The 25,214-nt window shown below is 40.3% G+C and overlaps 4 protein-coding genes across 7 annotated transcripts in view; 2 read left to right on the top strand and 2 right to left on the bottom strand.

Moving 5' to 3' along the window:
* Window positions 1-1,842, top strand: part of DYNLT2 (dynein light chain Tctex-type 2) — a 5,204-nt gene extending 3,362 nt beyond the window's left edge. Inside the window, exons 3-4 of the mRNA XM_083858298.1 lie at window positions 64-222; window positions 1,543-1,842. Of these exons, the coding sequence (XP_083714424.1) occupies window positions 64-222; window positions 1,543-1,653 (270 nt within the window). The 3' untranslated portion in view covers window positions 1,654-1,842. The remainder of the gene's footprint in view (window positions 1-63; window positions 223-1,542) is intronic.
* Window positions 1-3,861, bottom strand: part of ERMARD (ER membrane associated RNA degradation) — a 24,594-nt gene extending 20,733 nt beyond the window's left edge. The window contains exon 1 of the mRNA XM_083856864.1: window positions 3,770-3,861. The gene's annotated coding sequence lies outside the window, so the exon portion shown is untranslated. The remainder of the gene's footprint in view (window positions 1-3,769) is intronic.
* PHF10 (PHD finger protein 10) lies at window positions 3,569-22,240 on the top strand. 3 transcript variants are annotated; one of them, XM_083856861.1, is made up of 12 exons: window positions 3,569-3,641; window positions 5,874-5,980; window positions 6,547-6,677; window positions 7,467-7,544; window positions 8,914-9,047; window positions 9,159-9,308; window positions 10,395-10,504; window positions 11,958-12,111; window positions 14,580-14,735; window positions 19,412-19,520; window positions 19,798-19,986; window positions 21,225-22,240. In XM_083856861.1, the coding sequence occupies exons 1-12, from the start codon at window positions 3,573-3,575 to the stop codon at window positions 21,308-21,310; spliced, it is 1,473 nt and encodes a 490-aa protein (XP_083712987.1). In that variant the 5' UTR covers window positions 3,569-3,572; the 3' UTR covers window positions 21,311-22,240. The 3 variants fall into 3 exon arrangements, with proteins under 3 accessions (XP_083712987.1, XP_083712986.1, XP_083712985.1); XM_083856860.1 differs by having other exon boundaries at window positions 7,461-7,544; XM_083856859.1 differs by lacking the exon at window positions 14,580-14,735.
* LOC310907037 (UPF0669 protein C6orf120 homolog) lies at window positions 21,576-25,214 on the bottom strand. 2 transcript variants are annotated; one of them, XM_083856862.1, is made up of 2 exons: window positions 24,913-25,214; window positions 21,576-23,231 (listed from the first exon to the last, which is right to left on the bottom strand). In XM_083856862.1, the coding sequence occupies exon 2, from the start codon at window positions 23,200-23,202 to the stop codon at window positions 22,630-22,632; it is 573 nt and encodes a 190-aa protein (XP_083712988.1). In that variant the 5' UTR covers window positions 23,203-23,231; window positions 24,913-25,214; the 3' UTR covers window positions 21,576-22,629. The 2 variants fall into 2 exon arrangements, with proteins under 2 accessions (XP_083712988.1, XP_083712989.1); XM_083856863.1 differs by lacking the exon at window positions 24,913-25,214 and adding an exon at window positions 23,644-23,662.

The raw sequence follows: 25,214 nt of genomic DNA, 5'->3' as shown, positions 1-25,214 counted from the left end.
GGTGGTTTTTTGCAACAGAATACTAGGATGAAAACTGAGATCTTTCAAAATTGTTTCTGGTAGAGTAAACTACAAGACGCCACATACGATGGAGCTTCTAGTCCCTTCTTGTGTGCTTCAATCTCAGAAGAAATATTAAAGGCTGTGAAGGAATTGGACTATGACCGTTATAAGTATGTGGTATCAGTGCTCATTGTGGAAAAGGCAAATCAGGCAATGATTGTAAGCAAACATATTATTTGTTACACCTTTTGAAAATTAAAAACAAATTTTAGAACTGTGTATTATCTCCTAGGTGTTCTTTCACATTCAGCAGCTTGTTTGAGGTTGTCCTGAAGCTTTTATGTTCTTTATGGGTAGTCGTATCCCAGGTGACAATTCAAGGTGCTGCTGTGATTCTGCCTAACTCTGAAAGTTATTGTCTCATGTGTTCAATAAGTGGCAAACAGCCCCTACTGCACTTCCCTGTCACCCACTTGTTTCTGCTGCGTGCTGTGCCACTACAATTGCATGAGTTCAGTGAATTTTGTTTTTCTTTGTCCAGTGTACTTGGATCTCTATTTGGGTTCTTACATTCAGTGCAAAATGCTGTGCAGTTGTAGTGTGGGATGTGACATGGAACAGAAGGGTGGCAAGGAAAGGTAACTGCAGCTGCCACCAGACATACTCCTAGGACTTCAAATTAACACCAGTCATCTGAACTTGGAACCTAAAATAAAAAGATTCTAGATTTTGCTGTATAAAAATTTAGTATTCCTAGCTCCCATTGGCATTCATAACTCTTTAATCTATCTAGTTGAGTGTTAAAGAACACTTCTACTTTGGAGTGTTCGTCATCAGTTCTTAAAACCTGACTGAAAACACTCACTGTGTTTAATGAGTTACATGAAACAACGTTTGAAGGGTTCAGCTTCAGAACCAAATCCAGTCTGTGAGTTGCCTGCATCTACCTGCTTTTCTGGTGCCATCTCACAGTATGCTGCCTTTTCAGGGGTGCTTTGACTGAGGAGCTGTAGGTACAAACAGATCAGTGAAGTGATCCAAGATAACTTTTTTCTCCCAGAGAATATGTTTATTCCAGCCATCGATTCACATTAGTTTAGCTTTGGAAACAATTTTACCAATAAATGGTTGCAAGTAGGCTGGAGTAAGCTGGAGGTGGAGGAGTGGGGGATGTACTTCTTGATTTTGTATGTTCCCAAAAGGAATGTCTATTCACACAGACATTCTATTGCTTTTGAAGGGATGCTCTTACAGTTTGTTAAATTGTAACAAGCGAACACAAGAGAGAATTGGGGGTTTGTTGTTGGGATTTTTGGATCTATGTGGGTGGGAGCTTTACTGCCAAGCAAGAACATATATTTAACATTGAATAGGAATTGTTAATTTTATTCAACTTTTGCATTATTGTTAATAGTTGTAACTCTCCTAATATGATTAGATTAGACTAGCATTTAGATAATGCTGTGTGTTCTTTAAAAATAAATAGTAAAACTGCTGTATATAGGTTCACTTGTACCTTTTTCTCTTTTATCCCTTTAGGTTGCCAGCAGATGCCTCTGGGATGTTCAAAGAGACACTTGGGTTTCAGCTAAATGTGAAACTGATACATTTATTGCACTGGCTTTGGTAATGGCTTGTTATTACGACTGAAACTCTGAAAGTCACAGCTGCATTCATGCAGCACAATACATGGTATATTGGAAAATTTTCAAACCATCATTATTTTAGTATTCATTTTTATCCTATTGCTGTTGGCACAAACTGACATACAATTGAGATAATTTTGCTCAGTTTTGCTCTGTTTAAAAAAAGAAAAAAAAAAAAAAAACACAAAAAAACCACCCGAAAAACTGCTTTGGAAATGTTTATGGTTGAGTACATATGGGCTTCATCTGTTGTAATGTTCTGCTGTGGAAGTGGGAGCAGCTGGTGTAAGGCCAAACATTGCAAAATTTTGAATGTTGCTTGTCTCTTGAGTGCCTAGGACTGTTAACCAATGCTTACACGCAGTTGCAGGTATCGGTTTTCATAAAAGCATGCTTTTTGTAAGAAAAAGGAGTGTTCATTTTTCATTTTCATAGTTGGTATCTATGATAAAATGCTAGTCTGCCTAAACACTGGGCTGGGAGGGAAACTGTTTTGCTGTCCTAGGAACCTGTACAAATTTTCAGCCGCTTGCCTTGAAGGAAGTGAAAGTTCAGTTATTAGGTTTCCTGAGTCCTGACCTTGTTAAGTATTGCCTAGGGTCTGGTTGGTGGACAAATACTGAATTGAGCGAGTTAGGTCACTTTGGTCTAGGGGCTTCTGGTGGCGGTGGTAGGAGGACGATGGGGTCAATCGGGAGGCTATTGAGAATTGGTCTGTAACTGGCAAGGGCAGCAGCGATTGTATTTTAAAAACGAGACTCCGGCAGATCTGTGAAGTGTGTAGACATCGAAGTGTGCAGCTTTTGGATCTGCCGTGCACGGATATCGAACGCTGGTGCCATGGCCATGTCAGTTTCATTGTTGGGAGCTGCAAACAAACGCGGACGGGGCGGCGGTGCCGTTCCTAACGCCCCGCGGCTACCTTGTGTCCGAGCGCGTTTGGAGCGCCGGCCGGGCAAACCTGGAGGGGCGATGAGCAGCCCGGGCCGCGGGTGGGCGCGCACGGCAGGCGGGGGGAGCCCCCGGCCGAGGGCGGCGCCGGGGCTGGGGCGCGGCCGTGCGCTTTGTTCGCCGGCGCGGGGCCGTGCGCGCCCACGGGGGCCGGCGGCGAGCAGGCGGGCGCGCGCGCCGCCCCGCTCCCCGGGACGAGGGTCGTTCCCGCGGCGGGTGGTAGGGAGGGCTGCGCCTCCGCTCCGCTCCGCCCGCCCGCCCGCCCGGACCGGCGGGACCGGCACCGGCCCCGGGGGGCGGCTCGGCTGGGCGCGCGGCCGGCTCGGCGCGACCGCGCAGCGGCGGGAGCGGCTGCACGCGCCCTCCCTCCCTCCCTCCGTCGCAGGGGCGAGCGCGCTCGTGGCGGCTCCTCCGAGTGCGCCCCCCGCCCCCCGAACCCCCCTCCTGCGGGGGCTGATGGTTCACAAACGTAGCTCGTCCCCGGCTGACGTTCCCGGAGACGGGAGCCCGCCGGCGGAGCGCAGCAGCCCGGCCCTGCCGGGTGCCGGCTCCCGCGCTCGGCGCTGACCACCCCGCCGAGCCGAGGGGATGCTGCCCCTCCGCCCCGCGCTGCTGCCCAAGCGCTACCGCGGCGGTTCGGCTCCGCGCTCGCGGCCCGGCCGCGCGGCCGCCCGAGCGGCGGCGGCGGGAGGAGGAGAAGGGCGCGGCGGCGGCGGCAGCACCGGCGGGTCCCCCGCGGCGGTCCCGCGGGGCGGCGCCGGGTCGGTGCGGGTGCCGGTCCGGCGGCGCGGGCCGGGGTCGCCGCGGGCTGCCCGGAGGGGGGCGGAGCAGGAGCCGCCGCGGCCGTGCGCCCGCTGGCCGGTAGGGGCCGCTGCCGCTCCCCGCAGGGCCAGGGGGGGCGGGGCCGGCGGGCGCGGCGCGAGGCCCGGTCGCGCGGCGGCGGCGCTCCTGCTGGCCCAGCCGGCGGCGGCCATGGCGGCCGTGCTGTCCCCGCGCCTCTGCGACAGCGACCCGGCCACGCCCGGCGCGCAGTCCCTCAAGGTGAGAGCGGGTGGCGGCGGCCGCGGAGCTCCGGCGCGACGCCCGCCTCGGCGGGAGGCCTCGCGCGGCCCCCGCGCTCGGGCGCCCTGACCCGCGTCTCCCGCCCGACCCGCCGGCCCCGGGCTCACCTCAGGCCCGCCGGGAGAGCCGGGCGGCGACGGGAGGCCTCCCGCGCCCTGGGCCGAACTTTGAGCGCGGCTCCGGGGCTGCGGGCCCGAGGCCGTCCTCCTTCCCAAAAGTCTCTCGGCGGCTTCCCGGGGGCGGCGCGGCAGCTGAGTCCTCACGGCGGCAGCGCCGCAGCCGGGAAAGTTTGGGTCTGGCCGCCGGCAGTTCCGCCTTGGCCCTGCCGGCTCTTCCCACGGATCCCGGGAATCGCGGGCACTTGTGGCGCCACAGACTCCCGGCGCAGATCGGCAGTCGCTCTGTAGAACGATTCTAAAGAGTAGTTCAGGCTTCTCGATCGCTTAATAAAGGAGCGTTACGTCGATCTTACAGTGATAGACGTACCAGAAGTTTGTAACGTCACCATGTTTCGTAAGGACTGACAGGCTTTTTACAGAAACATGCGTTTTCAGGGAGAAAGGGCCTTTTTTGGACAGTGTTTGACTTTTCATGTAAAGAGACCTACAGAGCTATCTTTTTATTTATTTATTTATTTATTTATTTTTAACAGTAGAGGTGCTGGAACAGCATTGTGCCTTTAGATTGCAGATGTTTTCACTTCATATATTCAGTCGTCTGCAACAAACAGAACTTGTGTGATTGAATTTCGTGAAATTTTAAGCAAATAAGGAAGCAAACATGGAAATGCAGAGCACTGATCTCTCTGTGTTTGGGATACTCACATTTTGTAACAGTATCAGGTTTAATAAATTAAAAATTACAAAGCGAAAGGTGAAACTGCTGTCAGGCACTTCCGCCAAACTGTCAGGTTGAGATCTCTCTTTTAAAGACATTTTGAAGTCTCTTGGAAGTTTTGGTATATCAGACAGTTGCTTTGGCCATGTTCAAGTTTTTGTCTAGCAGTTAAAAAGATTTGGAGTGCATTAATATTCTTCTGGGAAGAAGAAATGAACAGCTGTGTCACCAAATACAAATGCAATGTTGTTTTGATTGAGGGCTGCTGCTTCATTAGTGTGAGTTGATACACAGTATTCTCAGCAATACTAGGAAGTGGCATTACTGGTAATGTGGGTGATGATGCTGCATACTGCTTTTTTTAAGAATGGCTGCACTAAGGAAACACAGTTTCATTAAATTTTACTTTTCAATTTTTATTACTGTATCGAAGGTGTTCTTCTTGCTCCTTAACGAGGATGAAAAATATTTGTAAAAAAAAATGCAGAAAAGAAGAAATAAGTCAGAAATCCAGGAGACAAATGGTTTTTACCTACGGCCTGTCTTGATTATAACATTGTGAAATGTTGCATAATATAAATAATGTATTCTTGTTCGCTGGAATATTTTTAAATTGATATTTCAAGTCATATGTTAAGTAAAACATACTAGAATGACAGACATCAGCAAAGGTAGACCTAGTAATGATTGTTGTCATTATTAAATAAGTAAGTAGTACAGTTTGGCTTGATCCATTTATTTCTGACAGGTTAATTCCTCTTGCTTAAACTTTTCACAGGAGTTAGCAAATTGGTTCTTTCACTCTGCTCCACTTTAGAGATTCAATTGCTTAAGGAACTGTTTTGTTCTTGACTCAACTACTGGTTATAGTTGGCAATTCACTTAAAGATTTCTGCTTTCTGTCTCAGTTATGATCAGACAGGGTTGGTCACTAAAAGCTTGAGATTTTTGGTGATGCAGGTAGCATTATGGGACAGTAAAGCAGTGAAAAATGCAACATCAACTGAGTCACTGTCTTCTAGATTTTATAGAACTTTTCATTTTGTTTTGGTCTTTTTTTCCTCCTCTTCACTCTTTGTTCCCTTTGGTTACATTGATGACACAAAATCTGAATAGTAACACCTGTCTGAATGTTCCCTTCTAATAGCTTTGGTCTCTATCTTTTGTAATACCAAGTTGGGTTTTTTTCTTCCACGTATTTTTTCATCCTGATACACAGATGTAGACTGTCCTGTGAGTTGTTTGTTAAGACTGTCAAAGAATGGCTTAGCAGTTCAAGTATATTTAAATTGCGGATTGCCTTGCACTGTTTTTTGGTGTTTTACATTATCTTTGGAGTAGTCTAATTTCTACAAATATTTATTTTCATTTCAGGATGACACAGAAGAAAATTCCAATGATGGCAGCCAGCCGTCCAAAAGACGGCGAATGGGCTCAGGGGACAGTTCTCGGAGCTGTGAAACTTCCAGTCAAGACCTTGCGTAATACTGTTTTTTACAATTCCCACTTTTTATTACAAGTGTGACTTTATTGTTCAACATGCCTAAGTATTAGCTCTTTTTTCATTACTTGTGTATTCTTCATACATCTTTCCGAATTGAGGTAATGTCCTGTAAATAGCTGGATGTCTATTGCTCCCAGTATATTTTAAGGCATTTTATTGTAGAGTGCCACAAAAAATTGCTACATCTGATCTGTACAATCAGAACCACAGTTTACATGTTTTTAAAACATTGCATACTGGAGTGATTTTTGTCTCTGTAGTACTTGCTTTTCCTGGTGTCCTCTCCATTATGATGGATATCAGTTTCTTCAGATTCTGTCCCTTAGCATGTTGATAAATGGTGATTTAGAGAAATATGTGTGAGGTTGGGTATAACAAAGTGACTTTTGAAACAGGTTTACAGGATGCTGTGTTCTAAAGTGCTTGTCGAACTTTGTAGTTACTGTTCATTGACATAAAAATGGAAATTATTGAATTTCTAGGGATGTAAGTAGTATTCTTAAGGATTGCTGTGATTTACTGTAACATTGTCTTTGTGTTTAGGTATAGTTATTTTCCTGCTGAAAATTTGATAGAGTACAAATGGCCACCTGATGAAACAGGAGAATACTATATGCTTCAGGAGCAAGTCAGTGAATATTTGGGTGTGACTTCCTTTAAAAGAAAATATCCAGGTATTTATTTTTAAAGTTTTTCTTCTAAAAGCTTGTGCCCTTAAACAATTTGGGTGTAGTCTGTGCTTCTTTGGTAATAGGACGAGCTAACTGTTAAAAAAAAAGTAGTTGTACTTTGTATGTTCATTACTGGAAATAAAATGTATCCCCTGGTTTTTCAAAGTAATATAAGACTTTGTGATATTGCCACTGAAAATATGCAAACAAGTCTTAGTTGAGGATTAGATCAGCAAGTTCATCAGCTTGAAAATTGATATCAATTTTATTTTTAGTGATTTGTTGATGATTTCATACTGTATAACTGGATCTCTGTATTCAATTTCCTGAATTGTGGCAACATTCCTACAACTGTGGAAAAACACTATGTTCGTGGAGGTTCTAGTATTGGAGTATTTCAGTATTATTTGAGTATTATTCAGAATTTTGACATCTGTCTCTTTTGTTGCGGAATTTTTTTTAAAAATCACGGTAAAGGAAAGAAGACTCTACTTTCAGTGCTTGGTAAAATTTTCTGCATCTGAACTTAAATGTCAGGTTTCTTTAGTTTTTTTGTAAATCATAACTACAGACAGGGTCTTGACCTACTATAGGTCAAGAAATTTACCCTGTCCCTACATTGTTAAATTTAAAATCGATTTATAAAGTTGTTATGTTTCTTGGAATAGCAGGATAATAGAGGCTCTAGCTGCCTGGAAACAAATCTGTTGAAATACTTTGACAGTGTTTATGAGGGAGTTTCAGTTACTGCGCATGTTTTTATTTCTCTTTTTTGGTTTTTTGGAGATTTAGAAAGGCGAGATTTATCTCACAAGGAGAAACTCTACCTCAGAGAACTAAATGTTATCACGGAGACTCAATGCACGCTAGGTAAGAAAACAAATTGTTAGACTCCTTATTACAGTATAAAAAGTATGGCATTCTGAAAAAGGGAGTTCAGTTTGGTAGAGGAGAATTGTATCCCTCTCATCATTCTGAAATTAAAAGTGGTTTATTATTAGCTTACTAAATTTACCATAATGTTTCAGTATTCCAGATTTATTATTAAGAAATATATTTTGGATCTATTCAAATTACTGAGAGGGGATTTTGCTGTATTCTAAATTAGCTTGTAGAAACTTTTTCTCTGAGAAGAGAGACCACCGTAATTGTGTGGTCTCATATATACATTATATGCACAGATATCTATACATGGTGGTATATATTGCATATATGTGTACAGGGTGTCTTCATATACATTGGTCTAATTTTGCTGCATTGTATTGGAGCCCAGCAAACATCAGTGTACCTTAAATGGTTCAGTTTCTAGGTTAGAAATTAGAAGAGTGTATATTAAGGCACTTGAATATACTTGAAATGGATTGATGTAATTTCTGAGGCTTATATTGAAAGGACTTCTTTCTTACTCTTCTTATATATGTGATTTGGACATGTTAGAGTTTAAATGATGCTGCCATGTTGCTTTTTTTTTTTTTTTAGTCATGGTTCTGTGAAAATCTAATGTCATTTTATATGCTAACAATCTTTAGTATACCACCTTTATTTCTCACATGCTGTCTGTTCTTTTTTAACTTAACTAAGCATAAGAGAACCATATCTAATTTTTATGTATAGAGGTAACATTACATTCTGCCTCATATATCCTATAGAGATGTGTGCTGAGTAAACTACCCCTGTTTTTAAAATTATAGTTAGGATCAGTGATAGTGACATAAATCGTTCCATGCTATTCCATATTTGGAGATTAGTTGTTTTGGAATCTTCAGGGGAGGAGATCTGCATTGTACCTGAGGCATTCTGACCTCTGAACTTGAAATGCTTTAAATTGGGAGTCAGGGGTCTGTGTGCAGTTTGCTGCTCTGAATTGCTCTAGAGACTTCATATAAACCTCATAATTTCAGTAAAGGTTCTGCAGGGTAGGGAAACTTCACCAGCACTGGAAATTGAAACTAACGGTACACAAGGTCCCATCTAGAGCAAAGGTTCTGCTTCACCAGTGAGTTTAAGCAGGTGATTAAGTCAATGTGAAGGGGTCTGTAAGTAATGACAGGAGCCATGAATGGGTGCCAGCAAACTCAGCCTTGGAAGCTAAATGGCACACGTTTGAGAAGGAAAAGCATTGTGCGCAGCAGGTCGTTGTCTTTAGCTACTCGAAAACTTTGAGTCGGTCATTGTGGGATATAAATAACCTACAGTTACTTTTGCCAGATAGCATCACTGTTGCTTTTATTTATTTTAGGTCTAACAGCTCTGCGTAGTGATGAAGTAATTGATCTCATGATTAAAGAATACCCTGCCAAACATGCTGAGTATTCTGTTATACTGCAAGAGAAAGAGCGGCAGCGAATAACAGATCATTACAAAGAATATTCTGTAAGTAATTACCACTTAAGTGAACCAAGTCTGCAGTGGGAGTGTGAGAAAAGGTTCTTCTCAAACTGATTGTGAAACTTATGTGAATTAATATAATTGTTTTTATTCCAGCAAATGCAGCAGCAGAACACACAGAAAGTAGAAGCCAGTAAAGTTCCTGAATATATTAAAAAAGCTGCCAAGAAAGCTGCAGAATTCAACAGCAATTTAAACCGAGAGCGGATGGAAGAAAGAAGAGCCTATTTTGATTTACAGACACATGTAGGCAAATTTAAATTTCTTACCAGTTGTGAGGAGGGAGCTCCTTGCTTGTTTTAGTGAAATTTGTTTTGGTACCATTTTAACTATTTTCGAGGGGGTTGATTATTTTTTCACTTATATAGAGACCTACAGTTTTGCTGTTAAATGGTAATACTGCTAAAACTAATAATCTTAAATACATTGAACCTGCAGACTTTTTAAACTTGAAGATACTTGTCTCAGGAAGCTCTAAAAATCTGAGTGTTATTTAGTTATTATATCCTTATTTTGACAGTAGTAGCATAAAACTGAAGTGTTGTTTATTCATATAAAGGGCTAATTCTTCTTTTGAATACCTCCAAAATTTTGCCTGACAATACCTGAAGTAAAAAAGAAAGCTATTTAATGCCTAAAAGTGTGCGGCCTGTCAATATTATGCCCTTGTTTTTTGTTCTCTATGCTTGATTAAAAAAAAAATCTGGCATTTTGAAGCAGTGCTGTTCTGCTTCTATAAAGGCAACAAAGCAAACATTTTCTCTGCAAATTGTTACATGACAGTCAATTATGGAAAGTTTTCATTTTCCTGGTATTGACCATTTTAGAGACAAAATAGTGGATAATTACTTCTATTTGCTTCTGAGAGAAGGAAGGCTTAACGTGTAAGCTTCTTTCAATAAATTTATATTAATAATGGACTTTTTAATAGTACAGTCTGGTTTCAGAATTAGATGGACATGTTCTAAAGCAGTATGGACCAATAGTGATTATTCATGCTAAAGATGCCAGTCACAAATGTTATTGTTTACTGTTTCAATTGCTACATTTTAATTTCAAAATTATTTTTCATAGTATGCTGTTTAAAGGGGTCTTCCCTAATCTTTGTTCAGTTCACTAAATCCTTAGAAATTTGATTTAATCCATGATATTATTTTGTGAGTGGTATCTCTTAGCATTTTAATGAATTTAATTTCTCATGAGAGAACTCAGGTAGCTCTGGAAAGTTTTTAACTGGCAAGTTAAAAAATACTTGGAGGAATATTTGGTGAGGAAGGCTCAACTGTTTCTATGTGAAACAAAAATGTCATTGTTTTATATTGAACAATGCAGATTATCCAGGTGCCTCAAGGAAAATACAAAGTCTTGCCTACAGAGAGAACAAAGGTTAGTCCTTATCCAGTGGCTCTCATCCCCGGCCAGTTCCAGGAATACTACAAAAGGTATTTTAAAAGTGTTCCAACTGCCAATTCTATTGCACTGATCTCTTTTGTCTACATGTAGCAGGTGGAAAACATTTCAGTGTCTTTGCTGTAAGATTTCAAATTAATTTTAGTTTGAGACTCTTGGTAGTCTTCAAAGATGCATAGTGTGACAGCTTGTGTCAACAAAACAGTACTGACTGCAAGAGCACTGTTTCTGCTGATGTGTATTGCAGTGCCTGAGATTTGGCCTGCTCAGGTATTTACCATGGTAAAAAGAGACATTGATTTCACTCCTGCCACCCTCCTGTTTACTTATCTGTCTCTGCACATGTGCTAAAATTAATGGTTTTGTATCAAAGTGTTGTAATGCTGGCCAGTGATTGCGTGTCTTCTGTGTGTCTTGCTGTTCTATTTCAAATTTTTAGAAACTCTTTAAAAAAATTTGGTCCTGTTGGTTAAAGTTTGATGTTGGGTTTGTAAGTGAGAGAGAAAGAAATTTCAAGCTGGATCTTCACATTTCGTAAAAAACGTGTTACTTGACTGTTGACATAAATTTAAGATTTTACTAGCAGCATGTACAAATCCGTAAAGATTTGAAGATTTTGCTGAAGTATTACTATTGTACAATAGAGACAATATTCATGCTATATGTGCTTGGTTTTCTGTAGAGAAGCTCTTTGCCTGCATGTGGCTTGATCCTTCCAGTGTGTTCATACAGCCCACCCCAAATTTGCATGTTACAGGACGTTCCTGAAGGACTTAAATTTTATTAAATCTATTGAATTAAAATTATTTCATGTTAGATTTATTTTGCACTTGCAAGCTGCTAGTGAAACTGCTTTTCCATCTCAGTAAAGGGCACGACCATTCATAACATGCACCAAAAAAGTATCCTGTTCGTTACTTGTTCATTGCTTGTCCTCAGCAGCAAGAGGACTTCTACTTTTTTCTTACTATTTAAGGTTAAAAAGAAAAAGAGTAGATTATGTATGTTGGGCTGTATCTGGCTATAAGCAGTGTGATTACACCTTTACATTCTTCTAAAATTACATTTTCATATGCATTTTTTTCTTCTCAATAATCAGCTATACAACTGTATTCTTGACTTTGCTTTGGACATGTTTGTGTGCCCTGGGTTAGAACTGTACGTATATTACAGGGCACTGTACATTGACAAACAAAGTGTGTGGTCTGTTGGGCACAGTAACATGGATTGGTTAAAACTTTGCAAATACACCTGTGTTCCATGAATATCTACTCTACAAAGAAGACAAGTACTGTACATGCTATAGTATATTTGGGAGGAGAAATTACTGTCCTTTGTTTTCAGAACTGCATGCTTTTATGTTCCTTCCTGAAAAAAAGGAATTATTTATAATATCTTTCTTATTAAAGTCCCTGTGTAATGTGTGACTTAATATTTATACATAAAGTACACATGAATGAATGAATTTTATTTATTTAACTTCAGATACTCTCCAGATGAACTTCGTTACCTGCCGTTAAACACAGCTCTTTATGAACCTCCTTTGGATCCGGAGCTGCTTACACTGGACAGTGATGGAGATTCAGATGATGCAGAGGAAGGGCGAGGGGATGAAAAAAGGAAAACCAAAGGCAATTCGGTGAGACAAATTGAAAATATTCTTGAATAAAAAAACCCTTTCCCTTCACTTTTGTTAGTTTAATTAGTTTCTTAGAATCTTCTAACATTTGCAAAATGAAGGGAAGGCCTTTTTTAGTACTTCTGTTTATTTCATAGCATTGCTCTCCACTGCTTTCTGTTTTGGTCCATTTTCAGAGTAAATTGAACAAATATTTGACATTTCTGGCCTTTTCTTCCTTTTTTAAAATTTTCTTTTGTTTGTTTTGTTTTGTTTAAAGAAATTTTGAAGAAACTTCCCAATGCAGCTCTTCATTATGCCCTTTTTCTCAAGGGGAGGTTGCTGGCATTTCTGAGGAGAATGAATACTGTAGTTCAAGTCACGGTAGATTTTGCTGTTTGCCACAGAATCTGTCCACAAAGCAAAGGTGTTGATAACCTCATAACTTTTACTTTTTGTGATGTGAAAGCAGCAAGTACTCAGTATAGAAAGTTACTTCATTCCAGTTTAAAAAGAAGGTAAAAAGCACTGTGTTTTTTCTTTACAATACAACTTTTAAAAGATATTTATGTTTTCTCCACTTATGGAAATGCAAAATGAACTGTTAAATTTAAGTGAAGCTTTCACTTATGTACCTTGATAGTGCTTTAAATGCTCAAGAGCCAGCTCAGATTCAAGTTAGCTGAGTACAACTGAACCATTGGTGTATTGGTGCAGTTTGCATGTTGGTGACAATCTCTTTGCAAGAAGTTTAACCCTAAGTTTAACAGCAGTGGAATGTCACAGTGCATTTAGCAATTTCTAGCATGATTGATGAACATGTTTAACGGTGGGTATGTACAATTCTAAATTTTGTCATGTAAATATTTATCTTCTTTGAATTTTGTAATATACTTAATTGAAGAAAGGAAGAGGTCAGCTTGTAGGTTAACAAAGGGAGAGATAGGTGTTTAATACACTGTTTCTGCTTGCATTTTTGTGAGAAGGAAGAAATCATATAAACATAGTATGCTAAATGTCAACTCAAGTTTTCAGTTTAATCACACTCCAGCTTTTTTTACAGTTGGTCAGTTCATCTTTTACCATTTTCCCAGTTTCCTTTTCCATTGACTTCCATTCTCATTAATGGTAAAGAAGAATAATTAGACCAAGCAGACTATCCTTTTGATTTTTCACAGAGGCTCAGAAATATTTTTTTTTTTTTTGTGAAAGAATGCAGAAGGAAAAATGTCCCTGAGTTTGAAAACTGTAGAGAAGTGTGGAAGATGAATAATCAAATTCCTGTGAAGTGGTTTTGGCTATGGGAGCAGGGGCTCATAGCTAGTCGTTGAGGGAGGAATATAGTTCAGAAAAAACACAGAGGTGGGACATTGTCAGATTTGGGCTACTTACTATTTGTCAGATCTCCCTGGTGAGTCCTACAATATGTTTTATAACTTATCCTTTTTCACAATGCCCCCTGATCCATTGTTGGAGTTGGTAGCAGTTTTCTTTTCCGTAGTGTTTTAGTGGGTCTGACCTAAATAACTCTTCTCCTAAAACAATGGTGAAACATACCATTTCTTGTTGCCACATAGTTCATTCTGCTTTTGTGTTATACTCTGCCATTTGCTTGTCTGTTTTGTCTGTTTTGATTTTAGGACCTGGGGCACAGGCTGACTATTACTGTGTTTTTACAGAGTGTGTTTTACTGTAGGGCACCATTGTTATTTGGCCTCTTGGGTTTTATTGTAATAAATGTGAGTAATCACACTGCTTCCTTCTGGAGCTTTTTGAAAACCTTTATTAACACTTTTCTGAGAAAAGTCTTGTGCTGCTGCTCTTAGTTATGCCTACATTGATCTCTCACCCTCTTTGAACCTCTTCCCCTCTTTCTTGCCTTCCTCATTCCTCAAAAAAAAAAAAAAAAAAAAAAAAAGAAAAAAAAGCTTTAACTGCAAAATAAATTGTGTTGTTTGGTTCTGTATAAAATATGGAAGTGTGTTTTGCCATTGATGGCTATTCTTCTGCTGCAGTCCAAATTAAATATTTAGATTGCTCCTGGTGAAAACAGTAGATGAGGGTGGCAGAAAAAAACCTTCAAACCTTCACATGTTTAATTCAGGGCAATCCTTGTACGCTTTAAATGCATGACAAGGGCGCTTTTAACTATTGGCTGGCCCTTTATGTTTTAAACAGCATCTTGTATTTAGTTGATTTCTTGTTGACTTCTAATGAAAACACTGAATTACACTGTTGTGCCCCCCACACTGGTACCAAGACCAACTGCAAAAACATGACTGCTGTTGCTGATGCCAGTCCCTTAAACCAGAAAAAAACAGATTATGAATGTTGTGAACAAAGGTGTTCTAGATTGTGATAAACCCCATGCTTTTGCAGAAGGAATGACATATCCTTCTATTACCTCAGTTGACTCTAAGGGGCATAGGAAAGACTTGTCTGTCTATCCAAAAAAATAAAAAAATATAGCTATGATATTTTTATTATAGGACAATTCGTCTGGCAATGTATCTGAAGGTGATTGCGCCACAGACAACCAGGAGGATTCTTTTCAGGGAAGACAAAAAACAAGAGACAAAAGTGCTACTCAAAGAAAAGATGGTTCCAAACGTTCTGTATTACCCAAATCAGTTCCTGGGTACAAGGTAGAAGAAAAAAGCCCCTGACTGAATTTACTCACCAGCTTCTTCCTGAAGTATTTGGTTTTTCCAATAATGTGGAACTTCTGCTTGCTGTACTTCACTAGCTGTTCTCCTGTTGTGTGCTCCATCTATTTGTTTCCTTATTTCCTTTTTGCTTATATTTCGTGTGGGGCTTTTCTTTACCCGAGCTGTACAGTGGCCTCCTATTGGGTTAACTTCTTAGATTCATAGGCAGTAATGCTAGAAAAAGTCCATTGTGGATTTGTCATTGGAACTCAATATCTTTCTGTCTGCTTTAACTTAGCAGTCAGAAGTATATGCCAGTTTGAAGCTAGCGTTCATTATCTGTTACTTTTTTTTTCTGTTTTGTATGGCAGCATACCAAGAGGTCAGTCTTGTAAAGTGCAGCTGTATGGCTGAACATATTGTTATGACATTAGTTTTAAGTACAGCCTTTTATCCTGCAATATTACAATGTATAGGATGGAAGGCAAAAAGCTTGCTACAGCTGTATAGGCAATACTATGTAACTCCTGTAACAGTATTTGGAAAATAGCTTTTTACCTAGTTCATACTATGTAGTAACATTTGTGGGCAATATGCTTTTATCTAAACTAGAAACTTGGTGAGGATGTTAAGACATTTCAGCTATCAATGCAGTGAATGCCGAATCTAAGACCCTAATCTTCAGTATTCCTGTGTAATAATTTCAAGAGTTATGATAAAAATACTTCTCAGAAGAAATGGGAATTGACATGCATTGTTTATGTGTTACTTTTCTGCATACTGAGAGAGGATCCGAATAAACTGTAACACATTTAAAGCACATAATTATGTACTGAGAGGAATGAGAATTTTCCATTTACTTTTTTGGGAGCAAGAATAGACTCATAAAGAGGGAAAACACTAAGTTAAGATAGGGTTGAGTGTTTACCAGTCAGGAAGGCTTATTGACAGTTACGGGACAGGGAACACTTTTGTCAGTGACAAGTTTGTAACTACTGGGAATCTGTGTCAACAAAAGTGAGCTGTTGATGGCTTGGATTTTATGTTTATAAATATTTACTATCTGTGTTTACCAAGTTAATAGTAAATAAACTATGACTTAAAATACAAAGCTAATTTCCAGCAAGAATTGGACAGCTTTGATACATTTCCTCTACATACAGTATCTGTACAAGTTCATAACAGACAGCAAGCTCCAGTTGCATTTTCTGTTTTCAGGAACTTATTAAGAAATGCGTGAACTGTGTAGATTTAGACTGTGGTTACCACATATATCTATATTTTTTTATATGTAACTTTGCAAGGAGTTGTAGACATAGAATGCATTTCAGTATTCCCATGAACATGAAATCCAAAGATGAAGGCTGAAATTGTACTTTAGCTTTGTTTAACTTGACATTAGAAATTGTGTGCCACTGGTTTACAGAAGCTTCACTTAGCTGTGAGATGCCCAAGTGTTTGATTAGTTCAATCTATTTAATGGCCTTATGGTTGAGTAGAGAGAGTACTTGTGGAGAAGAACTTTCAGCATAGTTTTGAACTTAAAATTGTAGAAGAGCAGTAGTAGTACACAGCACTGCATTTTGAAAATGGATTCCCATATCAATTACTTATTGTTTCAAAATCACTGATTCTGTCAGTAACAAGGTCTTACTATAAATTTTCAGTGCCACATCTTTGCAATGTCAGCATACCCTGCCTGCATCAACCATCCAGCTGTTGTTAAGTCAGAGATGGTGATGATATTTTAGGAGGGTGAGAGGATTGGCTTTCTTGTTTGTGGGAACATTTGAAATCTTGTAATAAGCTAAATTACATGAGCTGTTTTAACTGGCAAGACAGAACAATTCTTGTTTGTGAGTTTATAAAAACACCAGATAACAATATACCTACCATATGTGCCTACATATTAAGGCACTTTGAGCCGAAGGCTTAACTGATTCAAAATGTTTTCCCTGTGAAGTCTTTATAATACTTTTGTTCTATATTGTTCTCTAATATTGGACTATTTTTGTAGGACACTAATCTTTTGGTTACATGTAGTTAAAATTGAAGGATAATTGCTATGGCATCAGCATATGTATGTATAGTTATAGCCACGTTATGAGTATTATGGGATTCCATACATTTCCACTGCATTATTTTCAAGTAAAAGAAATACTGTATTTTATATGGAGTCTTTTTTATTGATAGTTCTTTAACAAAGAACGATTAGCATGTGTTTTACATTTTGTCATGTTACAAGTAGTGAGTCTGTTGCTGCAGGGACTGCTACAATTGCACACACAGGGTACTGTTAAAAGTACAGGAGATTTTTTTGCACATAAAACTGAAATGTATTGAGTATCTTTATTTTGCAACACTTCTGTTTTGGGTCACTGTATATGAAAATGTAACGCTTTGCATTCAGAATAGGATGTTATAAAAATGGTGTAGTTGGAAAGCTTACTTTGACAGCTGCAGCACAGCACCATGGAAGTGAAAACCTGAACAGCACAGTCATAATTTTGACCCTGCATTCATTTTCTCTCCTATCTTATCCCAATGAGATGGGAATGTAGAAAGCAAAATTTACTCCTAATGAGACGGGATATTGTGATTTCCCATTTGGAATTGACAGACTTTTTTATAGCATTTCTAAAAGCTATTTATGGTGGTAGAATGGAACTGGATTAAAATGTGAATAGTCTTGATTTTTTTTTTTTTTTTACTTTTTTTCTCATTTTTGTAAAAATACTTCCATACTGTTGGAACTTCATTCTTAAAAGGCTGTGATTCTCACCCCCCCTTAGTGTGCACGGTTTGAATACAAGTTTAAGACTAGATGGAAGCATTGTTAATAAATGCATCTATAGCAATGTCTACCTTGAGAGTTATATGTATCAGAATGTGAACTGCACACACCTGTAACACTTGGATGTGTCCAAAAAGCGGCTCACTTTGGTGGGAGTGCTGGGGAGTGTGCTGTTGTATATTAAAGGCAGTAAAACACAAATCTGTAACAAGCCAGAAGTCTGATTAGAAAAGTGTGCTTGCTATGCTAGAAAGGCTTGGTTTTTTAGATTACGATACAATTTTTAAAAAATAGTCTAAACAATGGAAGGGTAAATGCTGCCACACTGACAAGGTTTAAGCATGTGCCACTTTTGTTGGGAGGAGCAGGGTATAAAGGTATACATGTAGGACATGTAGTATAGTTAGCAGTAAAAGAGTTTGTGTGGTTTTGCTTCCATTATATTTATTATTTTGTAGAGATGTTTGTGTGTTAGAGTTCTTTTACTGTTTTATTATATTTATGTATAAAACAGGTTGACTTTGCTTTTTTAAAATAAATAAGCAAAAAAAGTATCTATGAATGCCTCTGTCATCTTTTGAAGGAAGTTCCCTATAAACATACAGTGTGGTGTTTTGCTTTCTTGAATAAAACTCCTTAGACCAAACAATTTAAAGCAGGCTATAGCCATATTTTGACATAAAAAAAGCACATTGAAAACTTCAAGCAATGCATCCGGATACTTTAAAAATGAGTCAAGATACTAATTAACTTGCTAGTTGCTATCAAAAAACTGGCTGGGGAAATAAACACACTTAAAGATAAGTTGTATTGCAAAAGATCTTTGTAATTTTATTTATCTGTGTTTTCATTTTTTAAGTGTTTAAAATTAATCCTTGTTCTTCTCCCTGCATGTGGTTGGTAGTTGACTGGGATTCTTGCTTACTGGCAAGCTGTTTAGAAGCCTTCAGCTCCCTCTGCTAGCTGGGTCTTTGCAGCAACATTGTTTTTTAAAACTAGTACTAGTCAGTTTAACATCAGTGGTGCTACATTAATTGTAGGCTACATTTCTCACTAATTTCATTATGTAGAAGTTAAAGCTCAGCAATGTAACTACTGCCATGTTTCTGAAATTTGGAATGCCTTCTTCCTCAGGCCTCATCAGGATGAAACTGTTGGTGTATCTATGAAGTTGGCACACAGAATACATAGGCAGATGTTCCACAGTGTAACAGCCTGCTGTTTCTCTTACCCTTTAAATGGATCTCATGGACCCAGACACACTCCAGATGATCACTTAGAAAAATTATAAATGTAAATCTCCAGTCAAATGCAAGTCACTTGTTTCTTACATGATTATGACTAGATACAAGAAGGAATGGTAAAAGAAATACAGGCCTGTACAGCATAGCTAACCAGTTAATTTGAAACTGGAGATAGAAAAAAATAATCAAGTTTATTGCTTTTATGATTAATTTTCCATATATAGGGATAAATTAAAGTAAAAAAACCCTGTATATAATTTTCTTCATAAACATGAGATCCACACAAAAGTTCATAAAGTAGTATTCCATATTGGAATAATCATCCTGAAATTTTTCACCCTATGTCACATTTGGTTTACCATGAGGAGAGTATTAGCTGATGGATTAATAGGAAGAGGCAAGTACATGCTTTTGATCCAGTCAGATTTACATATAATTCAATGACAAATGCAAATTTTTATGTAGTTAAATCTACGATATTTTTCAGTGCTGCTGCTTGTCCGTGATTGTCACGTCTCAGGGTTCACACATCCTAACAGTTTAATAATTTTAATAGTTAAGGAGATAGATGACATTTCCTGTTGAATCTGTAAATTCTTCTGGAATGAATTTATAGCCCTCTTCTACCCTTCCAGCCAAAGGTCATTCCAAATGCTATATGTGGAATTTGTCTGAAGGGTAAGGAGTCCAACAAGAAAGGAAAACCTGAAGCTCTTATACATTGCTCGCAGTGTGACAACAGTGGTGAGTATCTACATACACTAAGTAGATTCCTAAGGGAATTTGACAGATCTGTTTGTGGACATATTTAGTGTACTTCTTGTGTAGCAAGAGTTCAGTTGCCTTTTCTGTCCTTTGTTATGACCCCATCTCTCTCTTGTGTTCTCTGTGCTCGCACACTCCATGCACTGTGGGATCCCACCAGGAGGAGAGCTAAGCTTCATGTTTGGTAAAAGCAAAGACTCTAACTAATTTACATTTCATTTCAGGCATAAAAGTAATAATACTGGTTTTAATCTAGGCCACCCTTCTTGCCTTGATATGACCCCGGAGCTTGTTGCTATGATTAAGACTTACCCTTGGCAATGTATGGAGTGTAAAACATGCATTATATGTGGGCAGCCTCACCATGAAGAAGAAATGATGTTCTGTGATGTATGTGACCGTGGTTATCACACTTTCTGTGTGGGCCTTGACGCTATCCCATCAGGTAATAAAGGAAGAGTTACTTGTTCCCACTTCCTCTGAGTCCTGGGCTCACTCTCAGAATTAATACATGCATTGCTTTTGAAAGAAGTGTGAAGGATGAGAGTAAGAAACACTGTAGGAAAGCATTCACGCTATAGGACCTGGATTTTTTACTAAGCTTTATTTCTGTATATTTGGTTGTGCACAGTTAAACCTGGCAATTCCTATGTAGGAAATATAATTGGCTTTCACAGCATAATCCAAACAGGCTCACTGAGGACTATTTATTTTCCATATCCATAGAATACTGAGAATAATTACCTTTTTTCATTGAAGAAACCTGTAAAAGTAACTGTATTGCTGCATATTGCTGGAGTATAGCTGTCACATTAATTGTCCAATTTTAGCTTCTAAATGAAATACTTGTCTCAGTTTAATATTTGTAAATTTGTAAATTTTTAAACCCTTTCATTGCCTTTTCTATTCTCAAATATCAAAACTGCAACAGAAGTACCTCCATGGTAGACAGGCAAGCCAGTAGCTTTAAATTGCCCAGTCACTCATGTCATGTGGCCAACTCAGGGCAGTAGAAAGAAAATAACAGGTGGTACTGTTGCTTTACATGTAATTTTAAGTCCATGGTAAGTTCATGAATACAAATTCAGTGGCAGTGACAGTATTCCTGCACAGTACTTAAAAGACACTATACTGCCTCATTTTGAGGCTGGAGTTGGCAGTCGCTTTCCTACAGGTTCTGTGGCTGATTTCACTTGGAGGCTGACCTAAGAATATAATCAAAATAGATTATATGTCTACAAAAGTACAAAATTACCAAAGCAGCCTTTGATTCTAGCTGCTGTAATACAAACAGCTAAGAGCTTCCCCAACTGCCGTTCATTTCTGCTCTGGGTAACTTCACGACCTCAAACTGTAGTCATTCACCTGAAAATATGATCAGCAAACTTGAGCATCTTTTGTAAAGCTCTTACCTAATAACCACCTCCTTGGCAGTGCTGGAACTTCCTGAGGTCCATGAAGACTGGTGTAGCCAGTGGCTACAGATAATGAGTCTGCATGGGAGTGTGAATTATGTATGCTGCTTTGTAGAAAAGATGCTCAATTTTAAAAGAATTGGTTGTTCACATTAGAGGAAGTACTGCAAATAGATAAGCACCTAACAGAATGGTGAAGGGCTGCCTAAATAGATGAAAGTAACAAACTTAGTCAGTTTCCCAATAATTGATAACTTTCTTTTCTTAGGTCGCTGGATTTGTGATTGTTGTCAGAAAGAGCCTCCTGTACCCAGAAGAGGAGGAAGAAGGGGGAAAAACAGCAAGGAGGGCTAAAAAAGCCCTAAAAACTTGCTGTCCAAAACTTAACTGCACAAATTAAAGTGATACTCTGGTGCTATTTAATCAACCACTCTATAAGAGGAGCAATACCACTTTTTTTTTTCCTTTTTACTAAATAAACTTTGTCTATATAACGATTTTTTTTGTGATACAAGTCACTAGTGTCTTGTCAGGTGTTGAGAGAGGCAAGCCAAATTCCCATGCAAAAAAGAGAAGTCTTCCAGTAATGAAATTTAAATTATACAGGCATTTGTATAAAATTATAGTAACATACTTGTTTATTTCAGTGCACTCATCAGTAAGCTCTGTGAAAAGAAAGTTACAGAGCAATTTAAATGTACTTTATTTGCATAGCAACTGGTTATTCTGAAAGACTCAACCAAAGCAAAAAGTATTCCTGGTAAAAGTAACTTTTAAGGAAGAGTGGGCATGAGATGACCTTCTTACAATACACTGCAAAGCCCTTTCAGCAGAAATTTTCCTTGCAAGCTAATGACTTATTCATAAATATGTGCTTGGAAAAAAAAAAATCTATCACAAAAAGCTATTTAGGGAAGTGTAAGAAAGCACCTCTCAAGTTTGAGATACCTATGTGCTGTGTTGTTTTTAATGAGAGATGAAAATGTCACACTGACAAGTAACAACAGCTGAAGGCTCCCTCTCCCTGCAGTAACAGCAAAGAAGCAACATGCACTTGATTCGAGTCATGGATTTGTAGTGGTGATGAGTGACTGGACCAACCTGTTTGACAGATGGCTGATGTGATGTAGAGCACACACAGTCAAAATACAGACCATCTATTCCCATAGGTGATTGATTGTTTTCTCCTTCCTTCACCCTAAGCTCCTCAACTTCATGAATACAAACACGTTGCTGATTGGTTTTACTGGAGATGCTTGCTCAGAAAAGAAGCAGGTTTTTTTTTTTTTTAATATGCTCTAAATTGAGAGGGGACTGAAGTGCAGTATTTTATTCATTTTTCTTTACAAAAAAACAATAGAAAATACTGAATTGGAATTGATTTTCCTAAGCACCTATTTTAAGTGAATTTAACAACATCCCAACTATACATTCATTTTTAAGCCCTGATCTCTGAAGAGCACTGCAAATACTGTGCTGGCTGCTCATTTTACATATTGGGGAGGATTTACAATATAAAATTAAATATGGCTTTTTCTCCCCACTTCCTTTCTGGTTTAGGAAATGTAACCTGAATATCTCTTCAGGAAACATAGTGAGTACTAAATATTACAGCAAGTCATTCATACCAATTTCACAGGATGAAGTGTGACTTTAGTCCGGTGTGTATCAATTTAAAAAAGGATTTCAAGTATTAATTTCAAGATTCCAATAAGTATAGTCCAGAAAACAGACTCCTCATCCTGAGATTCATCTTCTGTAGACTGTGAATATTTCTGGTTTGCCTCCATCTCCTCAGGGTTGTAAGAAGCCTCGCCAAACGGGTACTGTACAACTGTTCGATCGTAGTAGACCTTCATCTCAAACTCGCTCTCCAGGTGGGAGGGATGGCCGTAAATCCCTATTCCCACAGGGCGGCGGAAATGCGCAGGCACGTGCACGATGTCCTGGCCACAAGTTACAGACTGTAACTCGTAGTCGTCAAAGCTGGGGTGAAGCGTCACATCGGACACGTACAAGTCTGCGTCACCTTTTAAACTCCGCATCTGAAGAACGATCTTCCCCTCGTGGTTTAGTCTCAAATAGCTGTAGTTCCCTGCTCCAATCTGACCTTGGACAACATGAAGAAGAATCCATTCCTCTGGTACATCCTCCTCCTCAAAGGCATTTACCACAAATAGTACTTGAGCTGTCACAAATACTGTCAGGATTCTTCTCCAGTGTGTTGCCATGGTCTTCCGTTGCATCTGGATTCTTCCTGTGTCCTGTGTGATACCTTACAAATACAAAACACAATGTAGATTTTAGTATACTCCCTTCTTGGAAGTAACCTATTGGGTTTTTTTTAATTTGGTAATTCTTATAAATCCTCTCTAGACCATACAAAGTTAACTTCAATTGTGTTTATTAACTTGTATTTTTTAATAGTCACAGAAACCAGTGCTAAGATTCATTACTTTGTCAGAAGAAAATGGCTTAAATTTCCAAAAATTTATCAGAAATTAATCAAGCCAGCGTTTTTCAGCAGAACTGACATAGAGACTTTAGTTTCATTATACCTGCATGCATGCCAAACTTCGCAGATACCCAGAAGGGATGAAACCCAATAATGATTTTAGCTCCACTTGAAAAATAACCAAAAGACAGTTAAAGAAAGGAGGGCTTTTGCATGCTTGAAGATGCTTAACTTCATATGAGGTACTTAGGGCATCCTATTTGCTTTCCCATCCTCATCCTCTCATATCAACTTCAAAAGGCAGTAAAGGTGCAAATCTGGATGTGGACTTGAAGCAGTAGGCATTCCAACTTGCACTGGGATGGAGTTAGAAATAAAAATAAATTATCTAATGAGGTAATACATTAATTTATGATTCCGATATATGGCTTCTTTCTATGACCAAATTTAGCACATTTCTCCTGAAAAAAATGCATTTACTTTCCAGAAGGTTTTGTTACAGTACAAATGCTCAGCTCTTGAGAGCACTTGTGCACAGAAGACAAGGCCAAAGGTACCAGGACAAGGGGAAGATGGAAAGGACTGCTGCAAGATCAAGGCTCTTACAGCCTATTCCCTCCTTGCTGCACACTCCCAGTCGGGCAGCCTGAGTGTGCCTGCCACACTTCAGCCCTCTGAACAGCTGCACTGAGTCTCTGTGTGCAAAGCAAACTTCCAAACCTTGCTGAAGCCTTCCAAAGGATACAGCTGACTGAATTTGACATGCAAATCGCAGGAGCCACAAGCCTGAACACCTTCGAGGAAGATTCTTATCCCCTCCTTCCTTCCATAAGGACACTGCAATTATGTGAAACCAGAAAGCTGCCTGTAACTCGTTTTGTACCCTGCTAGTATCAAAACAAACCGCATTACTTCCGCTGAGATGTCACTTAAACGTTATTAGTTCTACAATGGAACAGATCCAGGGGAGGAAGAATGTAAACAGAGAAAAAAAAATGCCCAACTGTTTCTGTAGTTCGACGTTTTCTGCCCCAGAGGCCTCTCTATTGCAAGGCCACAATTCTGCAAAGACAGCATAAAAGAACGAGGTGCAGCACGGGCTGAACCTGCCAGACTGACAGAACTCCCTCAACAGCCACAGGAACAAACAGTCTTGTCTCTCCCCTATCAGAAAGCTGACGCTCTGTAACTTGTACATCGAAGCAGTGATGAGCAAGTCGAGCGAAGCCACAGCAGGAGCTCCACATCTGACCAGAAAAATAATTAAAGTTCTCTAGGAAAGAACGAAAGCAGTCCCGGCGCTGGCGCAGCGCTCGGGAGGAGAGGCGATTCCGAGAGACCTTGGACAGAGCCCTGAACGAGCAGCTCTGCCCGCCCCGGCTCTCCCCGGCTCCCCGCGGGCGGGACCCCCCTCCGGGTGGCGGCGGCGGCTCCGGGGGACGCGGGCGGCCCCGACGGGACCGGCGTCTCCCCGCCGGCCGAGGGCTGGGGCACGGCTCACCTCCGGCTCCGGCGAGGCCGCAGCCACGGCAGGAAGAGCAGCGGGGACTCCGCGGACGTGCGGCAGCGCAGCGCGGCCGGGCCGCCGCGGGAAAGCCCCTCCCCGGGGCGGGCCCCGGGGCAGCGCGGGGCCGAGAGGAGAGGAGGCCGGCGCCCAGGAGGGGGACGCCGCTCTCCCTGCGCGCCCCGGGGGCCGCTCGCTGCGCCCGGCCCAGCCGGCCCAGCCTGGCCCGGCCCGCGGCGGCGCGGGGGGGAGTCGCTGGGGGCGGGTGGAGCCGCCCCCGAAGGCCGCCGGTACCGCCG

This window comes from Zosterops lateralis (genome assembly GCF_965231275.1).
Source record: "Zosterops lateralis genome assembly, chromosome: 3".
NCBI lineage: Eukaryota > Metazoa > Chordata > Aves > Passeriformes > Zosteropidae > Zosterops > Zosterops lateralis.
Note: the sequence above shows the minus strand (reverse complement) of the source record. Positions and strands in the feature narration are given on the sequence as shown.

What these genes read in the sequence shown, in the direction of transcription:
- LOC310907037 (XM_083856862.1), bottom strand. Translation starts at nt 23,202, where the DNA reads ATGCAACGGAAGACCATGGCAACACACTGGAGAAGAATCCTGACAGTA.
- PHF10 (XM_083856860.1), top strand. Translation starts at nt 3,573, where the DNA reads ATGGCGGCCGTGCTGTCCCCGCGCCTCTGCGACAGCGACCCGGCCACG. An exon ending in CCGGCGCGCAGTCCCTCAAG is followed by an intron (nt 3,642 to 5,873) that starts GTGAGAGCGGGT and finishes TTTTCATTTCAG; the next exon opens with GATGACACAGAAGAAAATTC. An exon ending in CTTTAAAAGAAAATATCCAG is followed by an intron (nt 6,678 to 7,460) that starts GTATTTATTTTT and finishes GGTTTTTTGGAG; the next exon opens with ATTTAGAAAGGCGAGATTTA.